Source organism: Diadema antillarum, unplaced genomic scaffold (assembly GCF_040938485.1).
Source record: "Diadema antillarum isolate AM-2024a unplaced genomic scaffold, OU_Dant_1.0 seq00001472_RagTag, whole genome shotgun sequence".
Taxonomy (NCBI): Eukaryota; Metazoa; Echinodermata; class Echinoidea; order Diadematoida; family Diadematidae; genus Diadema; species Diadema antillarum.
Window position 1 is genome coordinate 547,639 of NW_027272211.1, and position 12,362 is coordinate 560,000.

The window sequence follows — 12,362 nt, forward strand, 5'->3', positions numbered from 1 at the left end:
CATCGTATTTCTCTTCATTTTCCTACTTTGAAATTCCCTACCTTTCGATAGTTTCTAATAGTCCTTCACTCCTTCCTTTCTCTTCTCTGTATTATAATATTGTGTGCTTTGTTCTTGTTGTTTGTTTGTTTTCTATTTGGTCAAGAAACTTTGATGAGTTTGTGTTAAATAGTGTGATTTGTGTCAAAGTCACGTGACTGTGTAGAAATCGTGTTTTATTTTTAGTTGTAAAAAATCTGCCAAAAGGCAGACATCCAGTCGTTGTTTCATATCATCATTTTTTTTCACTTATGTTGGCAGTGTTTATCTTTTGCAATTTTGTTATTTCCAAATATATGTTTTTCATTCTTAATGTCACTACAATTATTTACTGTTACTTGTTCGTCTTTTCAAGGACAGTAGCCGGTAACTCATTATCATCACCATCATCATTGTCGTCGTCGTCATCATCATCATCCTCATCCTCATCTTCTTCTTCATTACTATCATCACCATGGCTACCATCATCAGTGTTATACATGGCTCATCTGCATTCGACGTCATTCTCATTATGATCGATGTCATGATCGCGATACTTTTCATCAGCATTTAATTGCCATTATGTTTATCGCAATACTTTCCTTGCATCAGCAACATCGTCACACCCGCCTTCTTTCACCGGTCTCTTGCTGAAAATGTTTCTTAAGTCATCTTAAGATCAATTATGGGGTTTTTTCAGTATTATCATCATCACCATCATCATCATCGTCCTCATTGCCGTCGTCGTCGTCACTATCATTATAACTTTCTTATATATCACCATCATCTTCACCATCACCATAATCAATACATTGTAAAACAATATCATTCACTATTGTTACCTCGTTAGCGTAACAGACATTGAAGTAAGCGATTTCATTCTCATCTTAATAACTCTGCTGTAATTGATAATCCTACCCAAGTATGATACACCTGCAATATTTGTAAATTAGCCCAAGATCACACGAACTAAAGCTAACTGATAGCTCTCATACCCCTCCATGCACCCATGTCAATATTTTCTACAGCACTGTTAACCTTTTTATTATTATTATCACAAAGAGGCACTCTGCCTAGAATAATGTGCACACTCCAGAATATATACTGCAACTCTCACTAGTACCGATTGAATCGGCCAAACTATGTCTTGAGTATGAGGTTCAAGCTTTGTGTCCATTTTACGTGACGGCCAATGAAGTATTCCATGCGTACAAGTAACCTACCAACCAATTACAAGCTGATCATTAAAGCACCTTGCCAAGCGATAGATCACTATGAGCAATGTACTGACCTGGCAACCTTTATGTTTAGGATTCTGTGATGTTTGATAAGCTATGTACTTTACATTAAAACCACGGCCTATAGCCCCATCCATGATTTCCTTCGATATTAGATATAATGTTATGATTAGCTCTCTCTTTTATTTTTCATTTTTTGTTAACTAGGATTTTCTCTCTGCCTTATTTACGATGATGTTTGTTTGAAAAGAAGGATGATAACTGGCTTTTCGCCAAACGGTTTTGGTTTTGTTTACGCATTACGATATATGTCTGTACCATGAGCGCTATCGGTGTCGTATGTCATAATTGTTGTGATATCTCTGCCAAAACGATGCATGCAGTATATACCGTGCCAAAATCATAATGTAATGCTATGCGTTGAGACTTTACTTTGCCATTATTATATCTGACATTCAATGTAAACGTCTGTATTGATTTCAGAGTTTGGTTATTATGATGATCGATATAATGCCTAATTGTTCTTGTTCCGTTGTTTTTATATTCCTATGATGGACCTGTGTAGACCTATGCCAAATTTTAATGACAATCTGATTTAGTGTCTGGGCTGAACGTTGTGTCGTCCGTAAATGGGAAGAAATGAATGAAGTAAGGAATAAAGAAGTAGAGGAATCAATGAATAAAGTGTAGGAATAGATAGATGGATGGATAGATGGAAAGTATGGACGAATAGAGTGATGAACGAATGACTATACAGATAATAATGAAATTAGTTTCTGTTTGTTTGCTTGTTTGTTTGTTTATTTATTTGTTCGTTTCTTTCTTTCTTTCTTTCTTTCTTTCTTTCTTTCTTTCTTTGTCTCCCATTTTCGTTACCCAATCAACTTGATCGTGGAGTTCACTAAGTGAAGATGGTGCACATATTCTTCCACCGCAAAGACAACAATAAAAGAAGGCAGCCAATATAGATGGAGATACTGCCCATCAAGAAAAGCGTCCAAAAAAACGTAATCCACTCACTTGCACTTCGTCGTATAGCTTGCCAAAAGTAAACACTTAGAGGAAGAATCTTGAAATTGGGGAAAGCACACCCATTTATTCATATATGAAAATTTATTAATTTCAAAACGCTGTACGGGATTTTTTTTTCAGGAATTACATTAGATACGATAACTTTCTTTGGTCAGTGTTTGTGGTGCATATACTTACTTTTCGTCGCCATTACAAAATGAATAGTACTTGTATTCAGTATTTGTATTCAGCCTCTATGGTTACTCTTTATCAAAATGAATACTCTGTATGTGTATTATTTTTATTTGAAGAACACAAAGGCATGATTGAATTGAATTACATTGAATTGAATTGTATTGAATTAAATCAAACTGAATTGATTTGAAATGAATTGAATTTAATGATTCGAAAGTAATTGCACATACCGTAACCGACTGGCACTTCTGTACGAGAGAGCCCAGTTTCTAAGTTTGGATATCAATTTTCGCGGTTTTGTCTGAATGTGACAGCGATTGTGCGACATGACGCGAGTTCTGCTTGTAAGAGTACCCTTTAATCAGGACATGTAGCAGTCTTAACGAACTCGTGTCTCGGTAAAGATTTGGCCACGATCTGTTTTGTTATCGCAAACGGAAGTGAGACTGTCGGCTCCTCCGACGCGACGCAACAAGGAAACACATGGAACAGCGAAAAGTGCCTGAAGGTCACGGCATGTATAACAAGAGTGGTAACATGGATATGCAGACAAATTAATCTGCGATGATTGCTTTGATATTATGCAACACGCCACAAGGTCAGAACGAAATCAGCCAAGCCAAATCACGTGGCACGGAAAAGGGAGAGTCATTCCTATCGGCCTCTGCATGACATTTCCTGCCGTGGACTCATTCTGGGGTATACTTCCCCCTCAGATTAAAAACATTACGAAAAGAATGTTAAAAAGATTTTGCTTATAGGCCTCTATCGTTCACTACGATATTTATAGTCAATAATCCACTCATTCCAACCGCCTCATGAGACGCTGCGATTCATGCGTGCTCTGTCTCATACGGGTCGACTGCGTTGAAATGTGATTTCATTGTACCATGTCGTTTTAATATACAACTGACAAAAATGCGATAATTACCCCTACTGGTGAATGGAAGCATCCCGCACGGTACGAGGGCAGCCCATGGTTTAGCTATAGGAACAATGCAATGGGGTTGTACTCCTTGAATCGAATGCGCACGCGCAACAGACAGGTGTCCGGTCCCACTTGCCGTAAAAGGTAAAATAATAGGCGTTCAGCGAGAGCGGTTGTTTCACCGTCGAATACGCTGGAATACGCACGTTTGCTGCGGAAAAATCTCTCGCTTCGGACCGCGCCCAACTCAACTCGCTAGCTCGCGTACACAGGCAAGGCATTTAGAGCGCTCTGTTCGCACCACACTCGTAAAGGACGCGTGGAATCCGAATCACCGGCAGATTGGAATATAATTTCGTGCAAATAAGCCCTCAACGCTTCCCAATTCCCCCTCAAATCCGTTGGAATAACTGTAAACTAGCAACCAAGATGGCAGATACGGAACAACAGCCGACAACCGAAGAGCAAACAGCCACCAAGGAGGAGGCCAAGGCGGAGGAGCCCGCTCCGGCAGTGGTAGAGAACGGCGAGGCAGAGAAGAAAGAGGAGGCGAAGGAGGATGAAAAGAAGGAGGAAGGAGGGGAGGAGAAGAAAGAGGAAGGAGGAGAAGCTAATGGAAAGACGGAGGGTGAGGGAGAAGAGAAAGCAGAGGGGGCTGAGAAGGAGGACGCCAACGGTGATGCCAAGCCAGCCGAACCCGCAACGCCCGAGGTGTGCCTCGACGCACCCACGGAGAACCCCCTGACCGACGAAGATTACCAGGAGATGATAAAATTAGATGCTGCCGAGTCGGAGGAGGGATGGGAGAAGATCAAGAAGCACAAGGAGGCCATCGTGTTCAGGAAGGCGGAGAAGAACGGAGCGCCAGTTATCAAGGTAGGCGTGGTCGAAAGTGTCTTCCCCACCAACCCAACCATGCCCCCCTCCCCTCCCCTTACCAAGCACTTTTGCCCACACGCCAGATAACCCTATCGTCCCATTTTGGTTTTGATTGTTCGTATTGTTTTTTTCGACGTGCCTGTTTTCTGTGTGCATATTGATATCTGCAAACAATGTGCAAATGCGCGTCTGCATCCAGACACTGCCGAATACATTCTGCTGTTTCTATGATATTAAAGGGACTCGATAAACTGTGATTGTTTGAACTCAATGCATCGCCCCTCTCCTAAGATCTGACAATCCGTTCGCGGACCGATTGTCCAATCTGAAAGGCACTGCACTGACAGGTCGCAAAGGTCAGAGAGAGCGTGCGTAAAATTGTCCTTTTATCGCTTTCACTTTAAGTCTCTACATATTGGTATCGGCTTTCAAGGGTCTCTCGGCCTTATTGGCTCAAAATCGTAGCAGAAGTGAAAGTTTGTTTGGAGAGCATAATAATGACGTACATTGTCAAATGGGGCACTTCTTTTTGACAACGCATTTTAAGCAGTGTGTTTAAATCAATGCATGCTAAAGTGGTTTGAGAAAATGACACCGTGTTTCATGAAAATGCAGTTATGATGTACTAGTAGTTATAGCTCGCGCGTTGAGTGCGTCGTAGTAAGTTGGACGAAAATAGCCTCGCGACCAGACTTACTGATTAAGCCTCCTAACTACCTATCTTGTTAAGATTGCGAAATACCGGTTTGGTTAAGTTTACGCGAATTATTTGCCGAAAAACTGTCTTTTGCTATCATCTAAGTTTGTGGTTGTTTTGTTTTTAATTGCTATGCTTAGAGAAATTAAGTATCGGAATTTCATAAGAAACAGACAACCTGGCTGGAAGCCAGACTAAATGAACGCGAAATGCGCGCACGAACCTCTCGATGCGTTGCTTCACTAGACGCAACCTACAACGGTATGCAACAGGTTTTCCAATGGGAAATCAGCGCTTCATTTATGTACGAAATTAGCATCGATTCCAATACATACAGTGCTTGGATGCTAACTCGCCTGTGATGTATAAGAACGTTATATAACGTGCACGTCTTCCTCGCTCTCTCTCTCTCTCTCTCTCTCTCTCTCTCTTTCTCTCCCCCATCTATCTTTCTATCTATCTATCTAGCTCTGTATGATATGTAGCTCTATGATGATATATATATCTCTTCGTCTCTATCTGTCTGTGTATCTATCTAACTCTCCATCTGTGTATATATCTCTATGATGATATCTCTTCGTCCCTATCAATCTATCTATCTATCTATCTATCTATCTAACTATCTAACTAACTAACTCTCCATCTGTGTAGCTCTGTGGTATCTTCGTCTCTATCTATCTATCTATCTATCTGTCTGTCTGTCTATCTATCTATCTATCTATCTATCTATCTATTTATCCATCTATCTATCTATCTATCTATCTATCTATCTAACTCTCCATTTGTGTACCTCTATGATAATATACCTCTTCGTCTCTATCACATTGATTATCTATCTATCTATCTCTCACTAAGTGCGCGTATACATGTGCATCTATCGTGTGAGAGATATAATTGAGTGATATTGCGTTGATTGCGTCATCCACAATTCTTTTCCACCCGATCCACGACAGCCACGTTGGAGTGATGTCTTCTTAACTGGGAGTGTCAGCGTTAGGGTAGATGCAGTCATCAGGGGAGATTGCGCATCATCCGGTAGCTTTAGTGTAATTGACGTTGGATGCGTGGATATTCTCGTTTCACTTTCTCGTGTTCCTCTTAACCCGTTCTTTCCGAGACTGCGAAATCTGTGCACATTACAGGTTCCACACGATTTACGTATAGGCGATGGGATTGCCTTATCTTTGTACAATCATTAAATTCAAGGTGAATAGCTTACTGCGTAATGATTACGGACAAATTAACGGGTTATACTCTCGCGAGTTGATGAACCCCTCCCAACGCACAGGCACACACAGAGACATTGATTAATGTGTGTGTGTCTGTTTTCGTGTAAATGTGCGAGTGTGTGCGCGTTTGTATCTGCCTGTGTGTGTAAGAACTTAGGATTTAGGCATTAAGGATTTTTGTTATTCCCATGATTACCCAGTTGTAAATTACCATGTGACAGTCACCACTAGCAACACATTTCTGCAAGTATATAGACTCATATAATAAGATCTATTCAAAAAACCCTCCCGAAATAGTCATATACGGTACACTATCCTCCGGTCCATTTTGCCCTAGATCTTCCATCCTAGTATATTACTCACGACATTTTTCCCTGAAACAGATTAATCACCATACAAGCTTCTTTTATGACTCAACAGTCTCCATCCCACTGACCCCGCATCACCATGTTCTCCAACTGCACTTTCCGCATCTTTTCCTGCATCGATCAAGTTTCCCTTTCCTCCTCCTCCTCCTCCTCCTCACTCTTTCCCTTCTTCCATTGCTCCCTTCATCTATCCCTCCTTTACAGCATCAATCCGTTATCCTTCTCCTCCTCCTCCTCTTTTCCCTCCCCTGTCTCTGCATTATACCATTGTCTTTCCTGCTAATCTTTTATTATCATTCATTTGATCTCCCCTCTTATCTCTCTCTATCTCTTTCAATCAATCTGTCTATTTTTCTGTCTATCTGTCTTTCTATTCATCTATCTATCTATCTTTACATCTCTCTATCTATCTATCTTTCTATCTATCTATCTATCTATTCTTCTATCTATCTATCTTTCTGTCTCTCTCAATCAATATGTCTATCTATCTTTCTATCTCTCTGTTTATCTTTCCATCTGTCTATCTTTGTGTCTTTAAATCTCTCTTTATTTCTATTTTTCTTTCTTTCTTTCCATCTATCCGTCTATATATCTCTATCTGTATTACTAAAGTTATCGACTTTTTTGCTTCCTTATTTCTTTCTCTCTTTCTCTCCCTCTCTCCATCTTTGCACCACTCCATCACTTTTAATCTCTTCTTACCTCTGTCTCTCTCTCTCTGTCTGTTTGACTCTCATAACTCAATGATATCCATCTCAATTTATTTCACACCTTTCTTCCCTTCTCTCACTTCCTCCGTCACTCTGTCACTCCATATCTGTTTCTTCTCCTTCTTCCTCTTTTCACTGCATCTCTCCATCATTGTTCCTTCTTTTTTTGTCTCCCTTGTAAATCAGTTCACTTCTGTGTCCTACCCTCTCCTTCAGTCTCTCCCTCTCTCTCTCTCTCTCTCTCTCTCTCTCTCCCTTTTCATTTGGTGCAATCTCCATCCAGTTTCCTTCATTCTATCACCCGGTCTTCTTACACCAAGTCCTCTTTCCCTCTCTCTGCAGAGCATCATATTCAATTCAATTCAATTCAATTCAATTCAATTCAATTCATTTCATTTCAAGTCGATTCAATTCAGTTCAATTCAATTCAATTAATTTCAAGTTCTTTATTTCCATCAAACAAAAGGCGATACATTGCACACAGTACACCAGCAAAAAGTAAGGAGTATATAGTACACTCTATAAAGAGTAGTAGGGCCTATATACACTAAATGTAAATGCAATTGATGCAAGCAACAATTCAATTCATTGCAATTCAATTCAATTCAATTCAATCCAATTCAATTCAATGCAATGCAATTCAATTCAATTCATATTCTTTATCTTTTCCGTTCTACTTTTATCTTTCTCTCCATCATCATCATTATCGTCTTATTCAATTCAATTATTCAATAATTATTCAATTCAAATAAGAAGTAGGAATGTATTTCCATTGGCACATTTTTTTTTTGTTGTTGATACAAGTTCAAAGAGAGAAAAAAAGTACGATGTATCACACCAATATACATGTGAAACTCATGTTCAAAATAATTGTGTTATTGGAAAAGAATTCTCCATTTCTTCCTCCTCCATCTCTTCCTCTCTGTGTCATCCCATCATCTTTTTTCCTGATTACATCATTCTTCCTCATCCTCCTCATCCTCCTCATCCCTTTCTCCTCTCCCTCTCCCTCTCTCTCTCTCTCCCTGCATCCCGGCCCGTCTCTATCCACCTCGCACCATTCTCGCCTCCCATACTGACTGTACTATGAGTCAAAAGTGGCCGGCGTACTGATAATCCACGCCATTGATTATCATAATGGATGCATGGTCCCCAACCCCCCCCCCCCCCCCCCCCCCCCCCCACCTCTTCATCCCTCTCCTGTGCCTCTTGCCTACCCCCATACGCTCGCCTCCACGCTGCTTTCCAGCGGATGACACTGCCTAAAAACATGAATTCTTTATTCAACGAGATATCCGCACACGCATTTCGGGATTTCTCACTCACTGCGCTTTATTGTGTTTATCCGCCCGCGTGTTGTATAGTGGTTGCACTCATTCGTATCTGAATAGATTTAATGCCGTCTACCATATTCCTGTTTTATTCAACGGGTGTGTATCGACGTTATTATTACGTAATAAAGTAGAGTCTTTAGCTTGCCCAGGTCTTTGAACCTCTTCGTTCGTATGTTAATGTTGTCTCTTGCGGTGTTGTTGCTGGTTTGTTTGTTTGTTTGTTTTTGGCAACGGTAAAAAAAGAAAAAATATATTCTGCATCGCTTGGATACCGCAGTCAGTTGATTATAAAGTGTTTTATCGCAAAACAAGCAAACTCCATTCGTGTTGAGGTGATATATTTGCGATTTAAGCTGCTGTTAAAAAAGAGACGATAATAAGAAATACGGGATATTTTAACCAAATTTCAAGAATATTCCTTGTTGTGTTACAAGTGAGAAATCACTGGAAAGGTTTCATTTTGCTCTATCTGATGATGGACTTCCTTTAAAGTGTCAAAATGGCGCTTAGCCCAGTTTGCAATGGGACTTGTCATATGAAGAGTCATGTTTCACTGTGGTATTATATGACAGATGATCCGGAGACTTCCTAACTGCAGATTCAAGTTAATTCAATTCAATCATTTTTTTTTATTCCTTCAGTAAAGGAAATACATAAAACAAAGCGATCAATTCAATTATTAAACAACTTGGAAAGACAAATCATTGATTATGATACAAAATATATGGACGAATGATATTGTGAAAAAAAGAAGAAGATCAGTGCACTGCTTGCCATTGTAACAAAAGAAAAGTTAAATTTAGCGATGGAGAAGAGTATTTCACGAAAAGCAAGGCTTGAAGAACGTAGATCACGCGTCACGGATAGTTAGGTCTAAATGTTGGGGAAGATCTCCTGGTATATGAAGAGTTTCATCGCGAAATGGTCTAAACGCCATTAAAAAATATGAAAGTAAGTCCATCACTATAGAGCAAAGTGAAACCCTTCCAATGGATCCCTCACTTGGGAACATAACAAGGAATATTTTTGAAATTATGATTACAAATATCCTGTTTTTTGTATTTTCCTTGTTTTTAGCAGCTTTAATCGCAGATATCTCAATTTAAGCAGAATGGAGTTAGCTCGTTTTTGCGATAAAACTCTTCATGTTCTGGTGCCGATAGTGATGGAAGCATCATGGGCCCACGCCCAAACCGGATATCCGGGAGACCAGTATGTGGTCTATTTCCTCCTATCTTAATTGACGTACGGTATATCATAACAAAATTAATTATCCATTACATATCATTTTCCATTATGTCCAATAAGGAAATATAATGTAAGGTGGATAAAACTAGACGCTGAGACATGAAAACGCACGTATGCACACATACACACATACACGCACACACATGACAGTCACAGCCCTCTACAGAAAAGTACAAGCACTCTAGCGAGCTAGCGGAACTTCATATGGTTAACCCTTTCTGTGCCAGGGACGTAGGACAGTGTGTCCAACGGTAATGGGATTTCTGTACCAGTCGTCGCCCCAAAGCACCCAAAGGGTTATTAGCGCTGAAACGCTACACCTTTAGAAGTGTCTTCTATAAGCGGAAGAAGTGTTGTTATCATTAAAATCTGTACATCCCTTTATAACAACATACATGCTCACATACATTATGTATCCAACTGTTTTTCTGCTCGGAGCTTTTGAAAGAGCACGAAGTGTATGATACTATGTGAGAATTTGATTTCTGAGACGTTCATTTCTTCCCACCGGTTTCAGGGAGTTGTCCAGCATAATAAAAATGATAACAGGGTCACGTGACATTCAATTAGGTCGTCTGCTCACCACTCATGCCGAACGTACCACGTGACAGCTCATGCGCCGTGTTCGTTGTGGTAATGACAGAGTTCATGCAGGCTCTGTATCAAGATCTGCTGATTTAAATGAGAAAACCAAATCATGTAATCACAGTTGGACTTATATCCCACCCCATTCCAACCCAACACAACTCAAACCAAACCAAACAAACCAAATCAATGCAAATCAAATCAAACCAAATTTAAAAAAAAAACAAATAAACGGTACCAAATCAGAGCAAAGTAAAGCAAAGCAAACCAAAGCAGAGCAAACCAAATCAAGCCAGACCAATCCAAATCAAACCGTCTCCAACCAAACCAAATCTAATTAAATCAAATCAAACCAAACCAAACCAAATCAAACCAAGTTAATTCAGGCCGACTCAAACTTATACACCCGTTGACTGCACTGCTCTATACTTCGGCTCAAGTCAAGTTCGCAAGCAGGTTATTGTACCATTTCTGTTCCAACTTCCTCTTTCCACGTTACCTTTTGAACATGAGATGTAAGGAAGATTCAGATGTCATTTTTTTTTCTATTTTAAGACAACATGATTATCAATGTCAGAGACAGTTGTCTACATAAATATTAGTCTTTTCTTCCTCACTATATATTGTCATACGACCAAGCGCTGAAATGAATATGAGGAGTGTAAGGGGATTCTAGTATAAACAGTCACAGCATATTTTACGAATACAATATCGTAAACATCGGAGATATAATTAGAATTAGTTATTTTCATTATATATTCTTAGCGTCAAACGATATTTATCGAAAACACAATCTGGCGTCTAAGGTGCCGTGTTTGCTTTGATAAGTAGGAGTTATGCACACTAGAATTATGACACTTCCAGGGCCCTTAATATGACTGACAGGAATATAAACAACAACAGCAACAACAACAAAAACAACAACAACAAAACCTTCTGATCTTTGCACGCCTAACATGTTACTCACTTGTCTTCATATAGTCGACAATCAGTTATTACTCTATTAGAATGTACGTTGTTTGATATTGCAAGCTTGAGATCGATGCCAGTTTTTCTGACTGTGAGTCTCACTCTCGTCTCTGACGTACACTAACCTCTGCATTGTACAGAGCCTCCGACCCTGAATGACCTACAAAATGTTCAAGTTCAAGTCCAAGTAAATCTTACTTTCTCCATCTCAACATCATTAATAACATATATACGCACAATGTACATGAAAGTAAATGAATATTAGCGTACATTATACTTTTGATGAAGATTGCAGTAATGTCAAATGGTCAAACAAACGGTTTGCCTATATGGAAATGTAAACACTCACTGGGCTCAGAAAGAGGAATACGTCAACAGTAATTTTCCCTGTATAGACCACATAGCTGCCATTCTGTTAAATGTGTTAGACGAGGAACCTGACTCGTCCATAGTTTCAAATACTTATTTGTTTATTTATCTATTTACTTAGCTATCTGTTTTTCTCTCCCTTTTTTGAGGCTGTAATCGGGAAATTGTGAATTCACAAACCATTAAGGTTACTTGCTATACTCACTCTTTAACAATGATTAGTGCAGAATTGATTTTCACGAACAAAGACTGCGTCAATAAAAAAAAAATGATGAAGGTAAAATACAAAATTAATGACATTTTAACTACTTTAATTTTCCCCACTTTGTACGACTGTATTACGGACAGTACATCTTAAAAACTCATCACAAAGTACATTAAGTTTGTGACATCTGTAAACTCAAATTGTATGATGTCAATTTACGTATAGTCATGTGCGGTTAAAAATATGCAGGCGCCCCGCTTGTGCTGCAACACACTTATGAAAAGTTCACGGTCCTAATCCAAGGAAAACTTTAAGGATCTCGAATAATACGTGCGGATCATTTGCCAGCGACTTCAAGGAATGCTAGTTATCACGAGCA

The 12,362-nt window shown here is 39.4% G+C and overlaps 1 protein-coding gene across 1 annotated transcript in view; it reads left to right on the forward strand.

Moving 5' to 3' along the window:
* Positions 1-3,561: 3,561 nt before the first annotated feature.
* The window catches only part of LOC139709823 (uncharacterized), a 94,188-nt gene continuing 85,387 nt past the window's right edge, over positions 3,562-12,362 (forward strand). The window contains exon 1 of the mRNA XM_071621784.1: positions 3,562-4,266. Coding sequence (XP_071477885.1) covers positions 3,820-4,266 — 447 coding nt within the window. The 5' untranslated portion in view covers positions 3,562-3,819. The remainder of the gene's footprint in view (positions 4,267-12,362) is intronic.